Below are 16,849 nucleotides of genomic sequence, written 5' to 3' on the forward strand. Positions count from 1 at the left end.
CCACACTCAGCTTAACTCAAGCTGTTGTTATCAGTTCCTCACTCTCCTGCATGCTGGAAGTATTTGCAAACCAGGAATCTATTATTTCATGGCCCCTATAAAATGTCTATTTCTTTGGCTCAGGGTAATCAGCCTATTCTCAGTGCCTTGCTCAAGAGGTAGAAAAGGTTTAATCATATGTTTGACAAGCTGACTTTAGGGGCATGTCTCTTTAGCTTTAATTTTTGCTTTTCTCCTGGCTGCACAGTAATACACAGCCTGCCCAGCTAGTATGTCTCATGCTTCTGACTCATATGATATTGTGATAATAGAGTCTAGTATCAGACTAGTCATTATGTTAGTAGAAGTGTCTGAAAGAGCTCCACATGCAGGAGCAGCACACAAAATCACAAACATTTTATTTGCTAGGCACAAAAGAAATGTAATAGACCAGGGTTTCAAAACAGAATTTTATGCCGGCTTAGGAATAGGGGAGGTGAGCTCCATTTCAGGTCATGAGGCTGAATTCAATCTACTCAGTGTGATGCAAGAATTCAGGTCCAAGGGGCCAGTGCTGGCTCTGGAGAAATCTCAGGTCTGTGTTGCTCTATCTGTTGATCAGTGAAATGAATTGCTTGTTTGCCATCAAGGAAAGCATCATCCATAAGCCTTCTCACACATCCCACGTGAATCCTGCTATTAGAAAATGTCTCCACTTGCTGAGAGCTCATCTCAACCAGGCACTGTCTGTTCAGATGGACAGGGCCTTGCTGCTGTCTGCTTCACAAGATTAATGCTGAAATAGTTTAAACACTACTCCTAAACTGAGTTTTCTCAAATGCAGGGAGCACACACTACTCTTCCAGCTTGCAGAGGGGTATTTCAGATGAAAATTCTCAGTCATTTTTTTCTTTCCTACCATCTCTGCCTGTGTCCCAGTTGCTACCCAGTTGTTCTGCCTGTCTTCTGAAATAATACAGCCCATTCACTTTTCTTTGCTTTTTATTTATTTGTTTTGTTTGCTTTTCCTGCCAGCAAGAGCCAGCCTCCTGGAGATTACAGTAATTTCAAGATTATGAGCCGCACCATTTTGACTAAAATTTTGCTCCCACCCTGGAAATGTGGCTTGCACTCAGGAGTGGCTAATATGTGAAAAAAGTTCGGAAATTTCCAACCCCGGAAGTGCCAGCCAGGGTGCCGAGCCGAGCACCTGCCAGTAAAACCCAGGATTGTGTGATTGTTACAAATTGGTTACTCTGTTGCGCGGCGGGTGCAGGCGGGCTCCGTGCTGGCAGTGTCGGGGAGGAGACGGGGGGCTCCCTCCTGCCGACCCCGCGGCCCGGGGGCTGGGCAGGGGCTCTAGCCCCGCCAAGTAGCAATGCTGAGCTGGGCCACCCGGCCCCGTCGGCAGCCCCTAGCGGGCCGAGCCTGCCCGGCCCTGAGCTGAGCCAGTAAACCCCACGATCCCGCGATTCTGTTACTATTTGGCAACTTTGTTGCATGCAGGTCCTCGCTGCGAACAACAGAGCGGCTTATAATCAGGTGCAGCTTGTAATCGTGAAATTACTGTAGTTTCCTTCTTCTATACCAGAGAAGGTACACCTCACTGGAACAAATCCTTCCTGAGCTCCCGGGCTGTAGGGCTGTGCAAGCTTCCTCTGCGGAAAAAGTCCCTTGTGAGCTACCAGGGCATGATTTCCCACCCACTACACCCCACAAGCAGTCCCTGCTGGCCTGACCTATCCTCTTTCATGCTCTAGATCTCGAATTGTTGTCAGGCATCTCCCACCTTAAAATGGCTTTTGGCAGGCAGGAATGTCCTAAAACAGCCAGAGCTGCATCTCAGTCACTTTGAAGCTTTGTAGTCCAGGTGTAAAGCAGACACATAGACTCACTGGAGAGTTTCTGATGACCTAAGCAGATCAGCTTAGAAGTAGCTGCTGTAATTTTTTTTATTTTCTTTATTTGCTTCTCCTGGACTCTGCAGGGAAGGTGTATTCACTGAAAGAACAAAGATGCTGCTGCTGAAGTGGAGATCCTGTCAGGTGTAGATTTGTGTGGGTGAGCAGATGCAGAAGTTCCCCGTGCACAGGAACTGCAGAAAGCAGCACATGGGCTGCTTTAAAACCACTTTTGTGCTTAAAACCTGCGTCCTGTCAATTTTCATTAATGACAAAGCCAGTGAGAAATATTAATATCTTGATGATTATTAGAGGCACAAAAAGCAGAGGGATTTTTTTGGTTGTTTTTACTGTCTGGAGGGCACTTTCTTTGTTGATAGCTATTTTGTTCATTATCAGTGTTTGTACCGCTTTCCAACGCATTATCTACAGTGACTGCAGCTCTCCTGCCCCCATTTCTAAGGTGCCTGCAAAAACAGCAGTAATGGAATCCTTTTGATTTTCTAGTGAGATGGTTCTGCTTTTTGTGCCCACATCTAATTTTGTGGGGTTGTTTCAGGAGCATCTGATGGCCCTGCTGCCTGCCCTAAGTTCCTCTGCCAAAAAAGAATGAGGGAGAAAACTTGTAGAACTCTCACAAATGTGCTTTGTGAATTGTTTGCAAAATGCTGTTGAAAGAGCCATAGATCCTCAGTAGCTTTGCCTTTCTTTCATTTTGTCTATCTATCCTTGAACTGCTTCAGAATTCTGTGGGGAACCAGAGAGGTTGCAAGAAAGTATTATGCTGGCACAAGAAACACCATAAACCATGTCCTGGCACCTTAGTTGTTGCTCCTAGCAAAGCAAACTATGCAAGTCATTTATCAGACAAGAAAATCAGTGTAGGAGGACCCAGGAGAGGGGCATCTTTCAAGGTGTGTTCTGGTAGCACCTCTACTTTTGGGTGAGTCCCATGCCCTGTGCTTACGAGATATTTTCAGGTATCACAGGTTATGCCAAGAAAAGTTTTACCCTGCAGGCAAGAAATGCAAAGAGATTTTAATTTCTTCCTTTCAAATCCAGAACAGAACATGTGTGACACTGGCAAAGCTGTCTCTTGGCATGGTCAGGAGTCTGGCTATGCCCATTACTTGCTCCTCTGTGCAATGTGCATTCCACTCACTGGCTGTAATGAACAAATATTTATGGAATGCAGCATATTACTGTCAATATTGCTATAAAAAGAAGGGGAATGGCAGCTGTTCAAACTAGCTGAGGAGTTAGTTACAGTAAAATAAGTCCCAGGAAGTTTAATTAGTAGCAAGGTAATGCACTTATAGGTGTGCAGTAATCTGTCTGTGATAATGACAGATCTGTTAATCACAAGCCTGCAGAATTAATACATTTCACTCTCTCCTGCTCCCCTTCTGTAAGGTATAAATTTATGCAGCCTATAGCTATATCCCCTCAATTGTGTGTGGACATATGGTGACCCTCTGGAAGGGGAGAAGGATGAGTTAAAACAAGCCTTTAGAAATAATATTCTACTTATAAATTTATACATACTTTGCCATTTGTGCCGTAAAATAGACAATCTCTCTATGAGTGAAACATTTGATGGTACAACACTCCATGTCAGTATTGGCAATGCTCCACTCAGTAAAGCAGCGTCACAGCCTCTGGTTGCAGCCCAGAGCCCAGCCTGGCTTGGTGTCATCATCAGGGGCTGTGGTGCCTTTCCTGGATGGAAAGATGTGTTTACCAAAAGCCTTTTCCGTCTGACTGGAGTGGGTGCAACTGGCAATTATTTCATGGCTCTTTACTGCTGTCCTTGTGTTCTCTGCTGACCTTGAGTGGGAGTGTGAATCCAGCTTGTTCTCCTTGTAATTGCATTCATCAGTGCATAATCCAAAATTAGGTTATGCAAAGTATGTATGTTACATGTGTTTAATGTCATGTAGTGTATAATACTGTCCATTATGAGTATTGGTCTCTGAACCCTTAGAAAATACTTTCCCAAGTATTTTCAGAATTGCTCTGGGTATTTTTTGCTGTGCTAGATTTATTGGCACATTCTGTCTAAGGCTGGCAGGCATGCAACCACCAAGATCCTACACATACTTCAAGTTCCCTTTCTTCTTCTCCTGTAAAAGCTTTTCTGTCACAGAGCTCTTTTTCAAAGCAGAAGACACTAAAGAATTCCCCAGCCACATCTATATTTTCCTGAGAAAATCAGGACATCCATGGAAAACTAATGCCTTACCTCTGCAGTTTACCTTCTGGCTTCTGCTTGTATTTAAGAGCATAGCTACTGATTGTTCCCAAGGCACTGCAAGCATGGGGCAGAATGAAAACTGTATCTTATTTAAATTAATGAATAAGATGAATGAGTGCAGCATTTTCAAAACAGGCAGAAGAGGAAAGCTAGGCAATATTCATATTAATTTTAATGAGAACTCTCCACCAAAAAAAAAAAAAAATAGGAGTCAATTGATATTCTGCCCATAGACTCATTCATGAAATGATGGGCCTGAAAGGCACCACAGGAAGCAAAGTTTTGCTGGAGACAAAGTCATTCACTTGATGCACATACTGTTAAAGGAAGCAGCCTGAGTATTGCAATTTATTCTTGTTTTGCTTGATGGGAAAAGAAATCTTAAATCCCAGCTGGAGAATTCACAAGACCACTTTGCTCTTTAGATTTGCTTTACAGTTGTGCAGAGTCCCACTTGGGAGACGTTAGCATCAGTAATAACTACAGCACTTAGCACTTATTGTGATGGGTTTCATCTGTCCCTCTCAGAGAGGCTGGCAAGGTGAGTGCAGAATTACACCTCCCCTGGCACAGAAACTGAACAGGTATATGGAAAAGCTTGGTCATATGGCCAAGGTTACACAGTAAAGTGAAATGATAGGCAAGTGACTTCAGGTGTCACTGGCCTCAAATGCCAGTGTGGGAAAAAGGGGTTATTTAGACCCATATTTTTCGAAGTGGTTCATTACCAATAGACATTGGTCTAATGGAGAAATTAGAGTTGGAGTGAGCATATTATAAAAGTCAATCAAATGTACTTTTGGGGTTTTTTTTAAATCCGAAAACCCACTACAAGGCTCTTTTACAAGGCTCTTTTACTGTGAATACTGCTGGATAGTCATGCTGCTCCAAGTCGGGTACTTAACCTAAGAATGTAAGATAAATGTCTTTTTTTAGCCTGTCCCTAGAACTGAGGGACACACTAGCATGGCATTCAGAAAACCTGTGGCAGGAATCTGCCTCTGTAGCCTAACTCAAACAGCTAAATCAGAGAGGATAAGTCAGGCAATGTGAACAACCTCTGATATATCCATTTTTATAATTAATGCCCAGATCTGAAAAGTCATGTCCCATTAAACATCCCATTAACATGTCCCATTAAGATCTGTGAAAAGTTTTGTCTGTGTTTCTGGAACTGGGCACCCTTTGCCCAAGCATGATTACCTCTCAGTCTTAAAATGTCACAGCATTAAAGTGAGATTCAGCAAGAAGTGTGACAGCATTATATAATCCATGGAAATAAATCTGAACATTAAAATCACTTCCTCTGCCAAGATGACAAGCATTTCATAAATGCAAGATGCAACAGTGGAAATGACATCTCTGAATAGGAAGCAAATAGTGTTCTCCAAGTGTGCGAAGGAAAAATCATCTCAGGGCTGCACAGAAGGGGATTTGCTTGTGCCAGCTCTCTGTTTCAGTGGCTGGCTGGCTTTGGCAACCTGCCATCCAATAATTCATTGCATGCCCGTGGGGCATTTCATGGGAGGAGGGACATATGTTAGTGCAGGAGAAGAGGTGGTGTCAGTGCCTGATGCCAGTGACATGGAACAGGCTCTCAAAGGGTCGTGCACATCTGTCTAGTCACAGACTGCAGCCTCTCCTCCCATTTTTCTCTGCATGTTAGCTCTCAGAGCTAGAATTAGCATAACACGAAGAATTTTTCAGATTTTTTTTTTAAGGAAGCTGCTATATAGCTTTTGTTGCTGATTTAACTGCTGCAGGATTGCTGTGTAAGTGATGTGAAACTGGAGTTGAGGTAGTACAGAAGAAAAAGTCTAGGTTCAGTGGTGAGCCACACTGTGGCAAGATGTAAGAAGTGCAAAGGCTTCAGAAGGAACTGGAGAGAGAAAATCAAACCTATTGGTCCTTATGATTTGCACTCTGTTGAAACCATGAGATATTGGCCTGCATTTAGAAAGTTGTTTCACTTCCCTTTAAAAAAATTGCCATCTATGCTACCTAGAGAATATCTAACTCTCCTATTAGGAAGATTTCATCAACTCCCAAGGGTTATGGATACAATCTGAAAAAAAGGAGATTCCCATGTAAGCAAAGCCACCACGATTTTTGTCAGCCTCTGCATATTTTTTGCCTTTGTCTCAACTCCCAAAATTGCAGGGAGGAAATGGCCATTGAGATGGCATTGTCTGTATGCTATGGTACTAAACACAACTCTGGTCTGGACTTGAGCCCACCATTTGGAAAAAACATCTCTTCCTGATTAAAACATTCCTGTGGTGGATTTACCACCAGCATTCTTGGTACATGGTTCCAGTAATTAATTACCCGGACTGCAAAAAATGCCTGCCTTGTTTCTAGACTGGAGCCAGGGTGTGGGCACAGGGTCTGGCTTCTCTGAGAACTGAGTCAGATAAGAAAGCCATCTGGGCCCTATTTGGTCTGCTTCCTCTTATATTCAGCCCCAGTGGATGCTTCTGCAGCATCTCCTGTTTTCTGGTTTTGTTAACTGGCCTGAATGGATCTCCCAGCACTGCTCACCTGATCCTCCCCTGGCAATGAAGGTGGTGTGAGGTGCCAGGTAAAGTGGCTGTGCTCCAGAGAGCACATGGCATTAAGGAACTCAGCCCTAATGTTCCCTCTGTCCTGACCTTTATCCTCTAGACATCATTCCTCTAATACCTCATGCCATCCTAATGATTTTGATTGTCCTTAACATTTTCCATCAGTGCAGTGTAATGAGCTCCTGTGAGGTGGTGCCAGCAAAGTGATCCATGGGGTCTCTTCAGCCACCTGCATGTCTCACTTTGCTCATCTCTCACTTTTTTTTAGACTTTGACTTTCTGCAGCAGTAAGGTCAGGGAAGTACAAGACATGCTGTAAGATGTCTCTGGGATACGACCCCTAAAGTTAAATTCATTAAGTTCATGTTCTCAAGAGCTGGATATAAAAAAGAACAGAAAGCAAATGAGAGTTGTGGTCTGAATGCTCTGTTAGTGATATTTCCTACCTCTGTGTACCTTTGTTTTGCATTTTGCACTTTTAACTCACATGATGAAGTTTTCAGAGAGAAGTGGATATCATGTGTAAGCTGAGTTCCTTGTTTTTTTCTTTTGCCTGTCACTGGCTGCATGTTCTCTGTTGATGTCTTGTTCCTGGTACTTGACACTGACCATCTTGTCTGTGAAAGGAAGCCCTCCAGCTGGTTTCCCTGATGAGAAGAAAGGAAAGTTTGCTTGGTTTAGTCACTCCACAGAAAGCCATGGTAATGTTCCACTGTGCTCTGTGTCCACACTGCACGTGTCTGTGTGTCTGTATGTCCTGTATCTGTGTGCAGACTGCCTAGAAATCAGCTTGGTGTTCTCCTGCATGTGTGTGCCTGGCTCTGTTGCTTGTCCTCTCTGTGCACTCAGGATAACCAGCTGCTCTGCAAATCAATCTTGTGCTAATGTCTTCAAAATTGTTTTCCATTTGCAAATAAGCTTGAATATTTCTTGAAAGTGTTTTACCTCATCTTCCAAACTGACTTGTGAAATATCAGCATTTTGTTGTTTTTTTTTTTTTTCTGCAGGGCTTACTCTGGACAAAAAAAAAATTTAATTATGAATGTTTTTTTTTTTTCTCATAGCTTACTCAACTGTTTCATGTATATCAGAACATGAATTCAGTTTATTCCTTAATTTGTCTTTCCAAATAGACAAGATTATTAAAACATCTGTCTTCATAAAGGAGCAGACACGATTAGATGCAATATTTCATAGTTTTGTCAAGAGTGGTAGAGAGTCCATTATTTCATGTGGTCCTAAGAACACAATACAAGAACTTGAGATTTCCCAAGAAGCGTGTTGGGAGTATGTGAATTGTTGTGATGAGATGGAGAAAAGATAGTTAATTTTGAGGGACATTTCTACCATAATGCTTTCAAAGCAGTAACCCGGAACATTTTTGAAAGGACTTTCTGATGTCTTTGTACCCCCTGAGAGAAGACCATGGCCCCATGAGCATCTGCCCAATTGAAATGCAGAGCCTGTTTCTTCCACATTGGCTCATTTTGCACCAATGACTCACAAATAGACATATTCCTGCTATTGAGTTGCATATTCATGCAGGCTATTAGAAATCTCTCCAACAGCTAACAGCACGTGCTCTCAAGCCTCATCTGAGGTATTTACCCAACAGCTAACACAGGTCATGTTCTGAAGCTCTACCAAGCACCTGGGAAATTTGTTTAAGTCCTCCATCATTCAGCCTTAAGTATAATTCTTTCCTTTGTTTTGTGTATTCCAAAAGGGGTGAGGAGGGAACAGGACAATGTTGGATCCTATCCATTTTCCTACCTTTAGCTGAATGATTAGGTATAAAGAGTGATTGGAGCTTTTGCAGGAGCTGTGAGCAACTGGGGAAATGAAAATGATGTGAGTTTGAGGGATTTTTGTGGTCTCTAGAAGCAATTAAAATCTTGAGGTTTAATAACAGCTACAAACAGGTACTTGAGTCTAGATAAGAGAGGTTCACACCTGAAGTTGCTTTCATTTTGTGTTTATTTCATGGTACTTGTGTAAAAGCCTGGAAGGTTCTGTCCAGTTCTTAGCTGTGAGAGTCAGTGTAAAGCTGTACCATAGTCCACATTCATTATCTCCTTTGTTGGTAATATCCGAGTGGGTCAGAGAGTCTGAATTTCTCTCTTATACCTCTGGGTCCAGTTTCTAGTGTAAGGCTGAATCACATTCATGACCAGTAAACGACTGATGAGCCATCAGTGTGCTTTGTGTGGAATTTGCTATCAGGCTAGCAGAAGCTGTTTATCTGCATGCATCTCAATCCTGGTACCTTTTATTTGTGTTCTAATCATTGCACAAAAGACTGGGGAGGGCAGTGAGGGGTTGGGCTGCTGTAGGTCAAGAGACTTTTTTTTTAAATGCTCAATGGAATCAAAAATCTTCTTGTTGGGTTTGTCAGGACTTTTACTTTCCAGCAGTTTTCACTCATAAAATTTCCAGGAACTGACTCTGAAAGAAGGAGAGCTGCTTCTCCCCTTTTCTTTAGCATTTGAACAATTTGTATGTTGTTGAAGTTTACATGCCCAACCTGCTCTGCACAGACCCTAAAATTCCCTCACCAAATTGTTCAATCCCCAGGAGCTGCAGCTGAGGGGGGGGTCTTTCCATGAAGCTGGTCCCTTCGTTCTCTATGAGATGTGCTGGTTCTGATGGCCCTGTGTTCTTGTTGCCCTTGCCCCTTGCAGTGAGCATGCCCACCAGTGAGACCGAGTCCGTGAACACCGACAACGTCCCCGGGGCTGACATGGAAGGCGAGAACTGCGGCGCGCGGCTGGCGTGAGTACCACAGCCTCCATCGGGGCTCCTGACTCATGTGTTGTGTCATTGGTGTGCCACATAGTGGGCTGGGCTGGGGAGGAAAGCCAGGGCACGTGTGAGGCTTGTCAAGATGAACAAAACCCACAGGGGAGGCCCAAGATCTGTTGATCCAGGTTCTTGTGTTAATCGAGATGTAAACTCACTCTGGATGCTAGTGAAGAGCCTCTCATTTTGCAGGTGTAAGTAAGGGACAGAGTGCCCAGCATAAGCAGATCTGGTTTTGCATAATATCTATATTGTTATCACTGGTGGATAACAGTGTTCTTATTTTAAAATTCCTCATTGGTGATAGACTTTCAAAACCAGTATATGGAGACTGAAGAGTGGAAATGACTGCTCTGTTTTAGTTTTTCTAAAGATTCTTGCACACTGGACAGTGTCTTGTAATAGAAATACATTGAGGGTAACTCCCATCCTGCAGACTGAATTACACCGTTCAAATGCTGAACAGAGTACTGTAGTGAGAAAGAAATACAATTAGGAGGGATTAATGCCTCCTTGAAATTACACCATTGTAATTAGTGGAGATGCAAGGAGTCCTTTATTCCCTTTGTATTACTTAAACAAGAATGGACTTTATGCTGTGGGGCAATATGTTATTCCCTCCAAGTTTGTGGGGAACTCCACTGCCTGTGTCAGAAAGTTGCCATCATTGCTTTCCAGGAACCTCCTGGACTGGCTGTGCTTTGCTGAGTTGCTTCTCCAGAATATGACAGAGTGGTAAATTCCCTCACAGGTGTGGACACAGTGCCAAAAAGAATGGCAGCCCTTACTCTAAGGTTTCATGTATTTTTAATATTACAGCTTGCATTCATTTAATGTTCTTAGTCCCAAAGGATCCTAAAGCACTTTATGAACTGTAAATGCAAAGATTGTTTTCACAGCATTAGAGTTCAGCCACCTTCAAGGCAAAATGTGACAGGTGTTTAAAAACAACAGGCACAAGTGTTTAAGGGGTTGTATGAGGGATATCTTGTTTTGCACTGAAACTGCACTGGGAATTTTGGCAACCAGAATATAATTATCTTAGCTGGAATGTGGCCAGGAGGGCTGAGGTTAAACCCAACTCTTAATGTGATCATGACTTAGAATGGAGTTTACTTAAAATAGCCCAGCGTGCTCACAGGAGAATGGCAGTACCCTGATTTGGCATTAGGAGAAGGAATGGCGAAGTCCAATATATTTTAGGGAAAAAGACATAGGAAAATTACAGGAAAGCAGAGCTTCATCTCTTCTTCTCATGTTGTAAATGTTAAAACAGGGCCCAAAGTTTCAGCAGTGCAGGACATGTAAGGTTCAGAGAGATAAACAGTTTCCTTGCCACTTTTCTCTTCATTTGGAAATGGGTGATGTACAGTAGGCAAATTGAAGTCTGTTATTGAGAAGGGTTTGTTCCGTCCTTACCCAAGGACAGCTGAGATCCTCAAGGCCTCCCTTAGATTGCTTTTCATCTCTAAGAGATGGATAGGCTCCTTCCTTGACGAAAATGAGTGGCTGTATCACTGAATATGAAATTCTGGACTGAGATACAAATTTTGCCAAAGCTGCCCTCTTTTTAAACTCATAGATTTGCAGTTATGGGCCAATTCAGAGGCTTAGAATCCTTTCTGGTTTCTTTTGCTACTATATCACACACTTAGGCAGACAGAGAAACCAGCTGCCTTTGTTTCAAGAAGTATTAAGTGCTCTTCTTTTTACTGAGTAGTCCTCATTCAACCCCCCATAGGCCAATATTCCTTCTGGAACACATGAAATGTAAGCAAGGTTATTTGAATGAATGTGTTCTGTTATTGGAACCTGGAATCAGAATTTGGCCCAGTGATGAAGAACAGTGAAAATTCATGTGGGAAGTCAGCTGAGCTTTTAAAAAAAAAATTCTCATCAAGTACTAGATTTTGAGTACTAGCGTTAATAATTACAGTCATTCATCATTATCTGTTCTAGTTGAAGATTAAACCTGGACTTTTGAACAGTCACCTACTCTCTGCTTCTGCAGTTGGAATGGTTAGCCAAGATTTTAGTTTGATTGTTGCATTTCATCTATTGCAGATGAGTCTCAAAATTTTTTACCGGCATTCTAAACTCACCTTGAGGCCATGAGTCCCCATTGCTTTGCTATAAACACCTTCTTTCCCAGAGGGCAGAGGCTGCTCTGAGCAGGTTGCAATCAGACACCACTGAAGCTTTCAAGTCAAAGGCAATATACTTATTTCTTTATTGACATCAGACTGCCCAGGGTGTTTAACCACCCCAGCATCAGCACCACAGTTACAGGCTGAGCTTGCCATCAAAATACACTCGTGATAAAAGGAAAAAGATGCCCAGGAGATTGAAAGAAAAACCTTTTTCATTGAAGGCAACTTAGAATTACTCACTATTCTTTCTGTTCTTTTAGAAATCTGTAGAGTTTTGAAAGGCTGGGTCTGTGACTGACAGAGAGATCTGCTTGAGAAGCCAGGCTCAAAAGTGCCTTTTGGAAAAGAAGATCTTCCCTGACAGCCTTTCTCAGCTCCACAGAGACATATGCTATGTGAGATCAGGAGAGCACCTCTCAAACACAAACCATTGCCTACTGATAAATTGTCTCCAAGAAGTTTTTATTTTTCCAGTATCCATACTATAGAAACTGCCTCTATCAGCTGTCCTGTCTGGAGTAATGCCAGCCTTCAAACCAGCAGGAGTTTCAGGGGGAATCTAACAACATCTAATCTCTCTTTACTTGTTGTGTAAATCCAATTTTTTAGAACTACAACCAAAAAAAAGAAAAAAAAAGAAAAAACAAACAAACAAACAAAGTATTTAATTAATAATAATTTCTGGTGTAATTCTGCTGGCAGCAGGAGTGCTGTGGCACAGCTCACTTCCTAAGGGCATTCAATTTATCAGACATCTGAATTTGAAAATGGCTGTACAGGCTTCCACAGGACATTCAAAAGTATCCCACAACTTGCACAGTACATTATTTCTGTCATGGTATTGCCTTGTACTGGGCTGACACCCGCCCTGCAGTAGGAGAACAGCAGCTTTTGTCCTCAAGGACAGCACTTGGAAGTGGAGCTTATCTGATTTTGCTGCCCTTTTGCCTCAGGGTACAAGCAAACAGGTTTCCTCTGCAGCAGGCAGCAGTGGGACAAACCAGCCCCAGGAGCAGTGGGGTTCTGTTTACAGGATATTCTTAACCCAGGGCTCCCCAGTACCCAGTAATTCCCCTGAGCCTCTGGGTTACTGCTGTGCAGGCTCAGATTCCTGAGGATAGGCTATTGCTCATAATCAGGAGTAATCTGTTCTGAGCAGAGTGTCAGCATATATAATCTTCCAATACAAGCAGAATGTTAATTTTCTAATACAACCATACAGATCTGGAGTGCCACAATAGAGCTTGCTTTTATACATATGCATTAGCTAAAAAAAAGACCTTTGTGGAAACTAATGCTCCATAGAGCCTCAATAGAAAAGTGAAGCACTTGAGCTCAAAGGGAAAGAGAGCTTAAAATTATCTGCTTTCATTGAAACAATAACCCACTTGGCATTTTTGCCTTGGCCAGGATTTCCATACATATGGGGGACAGTTCAATTGCTTTGCCACCAAAGACAGTTCAAACAATATAACAGGATAAACCAAAATGAACAACCTACACTGGCTTTCCAGCTGAAAACAGTGTTGTCCTGAAAATTTTATGAGCAAATGGAAGGTTTCCCTGGCAGCTGAATGGTCAGTGGTTTTTCCCTTGGTGCTTTTCTGACATGGAAATTAATTCCTGTGCAGTTCTTGCAATAAGCATAGGAGCCAGTGGTAAAGGTAAAAGGTTTCTTGCAGGATTGCTGCAGTTGCCACTGGTTTTCACCTTACGAGAAGATGGGCTCCTTGTGATGTGATGGAACCAAAGTTCCCATCACATCAGGAACAGTGGGAAGAAAAGCCTCCCAAAAGCTCTGAAACCACTGCTGACTTCAGCAGGAAAACTCATGGGATCAACCCTTATGTGTCAGCTCAGATACTGCCCTCCAACTTATTATGAGCAAGGTGCTTTTAATTCTCACAGCCAGCTCTAGGTGTGTGTGTAAAGGACAGTAGTGTGCCCTTATGGAAGAGGAATTTTCTTCCTGCTTCAGATGCTGTGACAGGCCCTTCCTGTGACTTGCCCCAAGGAGAGAAAGATTATTTACTGAATGCCTAAATGCTGGCCTATTTTCCAGCCTGTAAGAAAGCCTATTTAATAGCAAACCAACTCAATTTTATGTTAGATCCAATTTTCTTAAGTCTATTCTGTAGATTCTTATTGCTCCACCTTACCAGTAACTGCAGAAATGCAGCAAAACAGAATCCACATCACACCAGGCCTGCCTTCTCACTGTACTAAAATATATAAGATAAGGCCAGTGAAGCTCTCTGGATGTTCTCCAAAGTATGTAACCTAGAAGCATAGCAAAGTCTATTTTCTGTTTTTCTGACAGCTTTTACTGGTGCGGTTTTTGTGAGTCCTTTTGAAGATATGGCTGCCTCTAAGTTGGCATCATACCATGCAGAAGTAGTTGTGACCAGAGAGTTAGATAATGGTCATGTTTGATTATGTTCACACCCAGAAAACAACTGTAATGTGGCCTTTGTGTCATGCTTGGTGACCTACAAGATTTTTCCAGAATTGTCTGTTGTGTGTACAACTCCACAGAGCCCTCAACCCCTGTTACACAAAAGCGTCACATCCTTCAGAAAAGCCTTCTCTAGTGTCCACCATGAAAAGGGAAACAAAGATTTTATCTCTCACAATGTGGGATATGTCAATACATTTGAGTTATGCTGATTATCCAGAGTTTATGTTGATCAAAACCTTTAAACTTCACTGTCTTATGTGTGTGTTGTAGATAACTAAGCGAAGTTGGGAGAGTTTTAGAGAATTTCCAAGATATCTAGTCAAACAGTAGAGATCTGATTTTTGGGTTTGTCTTTCTAAAAGATAAGCTGAGTTATATGGTTCCTGTGATAAAAGCACTCAGTAGTGATCTGAAGTGGTTTTCATCAGGCTCCTACACCATAATTTCAAACAGGATTTTCTCAAGAAATTCCAGACTTGGACACAATTGGAGTCACCCTCTTTCTCCAATGACATAAACCCCCCAGGACACTGTAGATGCAAGAGATCCATGTTTAAACTCAGCAGAGAATCTGGTCCACTCTGAGCCCATTTAGTGCCAGCTTGGAGTGTCACAGACACTGTGGCAGAGCCCTGTTTCCAGACTGTTTGGCAGCCCTTAGTGATGCCATAAAGTCATTTTTTAGGTGACATTGGTAACCCAAGTTCTGGGAAAAAAAAAATTTAAAAAATCGTAAGAGTCATTTGACAAACATGTTTGAGATTTGTGCATAATGTTTTCAGAAACGTTTATTATACAGTTTATTTCCAAAATTCCATTTCACTCTGTGATTCTACCTCTAAATATAAATCTAATCCTCCTTCCTTGTCCTGTTCTATATATATAGCACACCCACATGTGATAAAGCCTTCTGCCACAGCAGTGAGGCAAGGTGGAGGGAGGGGGATGAAGGCTGTAGGTAACCTGTGGGAGCACTGAATGCACTTGGCTGCTGCTCATAATGCTCCAAAGATATAATTATCACATGCATAATGAGTACTACACCTGCTGCATCTCTTTTGCTTAAATAAATAAAAGATTTCAGTACTGGCTCACTGGGAAACCATTAAGCAGAGAGGTCACCAGAGGATTTCACACTCCCTGTCCTTCCCCTTCCATCTCTCTCTCACTCTCTCACTTTCTCTCCCCCTCTGTCCCTGCCAAACTATTCCTATCAAAATCCTCACCACCTCCTTTCCAGTGCTCAGCTTTCTGCTTCCTTGTGATTTTTGCATCTTTTCACTTCCCCTCTTTGAGCCTTCCTTCCTGTTGCCTGTAAATCTGCTCCATTACAGTCTGCAGGTAGTGATCATCAAGCCAGAGTTCTCAGTGTGAAGTAGGAACAGCTTTAACGTTAAGGATGTGTTTTGTAGGTGCTTCACTTGGCATCCTTGTTAGGGCTTGCTTTGTCTCTGCAGCACAGTTCAGCATTCTGTTCTGCCAGTGCCTTATTTCTCCTTCTCAGGAGCCTTGCACGTGTCTGTAACCCACTGCTGCCCAGTGCGTGCCTGTGGCACAGCAGGAACTATCTCTGTGCATTTGGTGCAAAGGCTTTGCTCCTTTTTGGGGCGCAGCCCATCTGCTGGTGACAAGCTCTCCTGACTCAAACCTCTTGCACATAAGCACCCTGACCTGTCCCTGCCGACCTGCCAGTAGCTGATGTCCCCAGGCAGGGACAGCACCGCTGCTAAGGCTGCCACAGCGAGAAGGGTGGAGGGTTACCTTCTCCCCTCTCTCCTAACAGTGAATCCCACTTTAGGGCAGTGCACTAAGACCTCTGCTGACTGCTGTCACCAATTACTCAGTTTCCCATCAGTTTTTTCCCATAGTTTTTTTCATAATCATTCCCCAGATTCTCATTTCTGCTGCTAGTGGTAGTGGATTTTGCAGCTTCCTGAGTCACCTCTGACTCACCATGGCATCCACATACATTTATTTGCCTCTGTGCACCATTATGGATTTAGCAAAAGAGAATAAAAGTGTTCAAAGGCCTTAGAGCACATGTGTCAAGCAGAGCAAGGTAGTGGTTTAGGAATTGGAACTTATTACCAGCTTTGCCTGTGGCTTCTCATAAAAGACTAATGAGGTTATTTATGTGAATAAATCCCAATGAGTGGAATTAGATATTTAAACGCATATATAGGGGGAATATAGCCAAATTTTCAGGAATGCTTAATTCTCAAATTTTCATTGATAATGACAGAATCTATTATTGTACAGATCCATTTGAATGCAAACCAATTTACCTAGATAACCAAGACAAATAAGTGTTGGTATCTAAGTTTGAAAATATTTGCCATGCACCATTTTTCCTTCAATTACTGAAAAAAAGCATTATTTCCCCATTATTGTTTCATAATGTGCTTATAGATCCTGAAGTGACAGGTGATGTGTGAAAGCAACAAGTCTGTCTGCATAAAGTCACACATATTTCAATATAAGAAAAAAAATAGTGACTAAAATTCTTTACAAGTAGCAATACTTGAGAAATAAATTTGGTAGCAGGTGTACAGTTCACTTTTATCTATAGGTGGTAGAATCCCACCATGGCATGACTTCTGCTTCATGAGTCCCACCAAAACACAAGATTTGGTTGTTGAGGAATTCTACCCAGTGCCTACACTGACCGAGTTACAAAAGATGCAAGGGGGAAACAGCATGGATTTTAAAAAATGCACTGATCTTAACTTTGTTTCTTTCTATTG

The 16,849-nt window shown here is 42.4% G+C and overlaps 1 protein-coding gene across 1 annotated transcript in view; it reads left to right on the top strand.

The window, feature by feature from the left end:
- The window catches only part of CACNA1C (calcium voltage-gated channel subunit alpha1 C), a 384,464-nt gene that overhangs the window by 268,660 nt on the left and 98,955 nt on the right, over nt 1–16,849 (top strand). The window contains 1 exon segment of the mRNA XM_033057464.2: nt 9,380–9,470. Coding sequence (XP_032913355.1) covers nt 9,380–9,470 — 91 coding nt within the window.

The sequence above is a fragment of the Catharus ustulatus genome, chromosome 4 (genome assembly GCF_009819885.2).
Source record: "Catharus ustulatus isolate bCatUst1 chromosome 4, bCatUst1.pri.v2, whole genome shotgun sequence".
Lineage (NCBI taxonomy): Eukaryota > Metazoa > Chordata > Aves > Passeriformes > Turdidae > Catharus > Catharus ustulatus.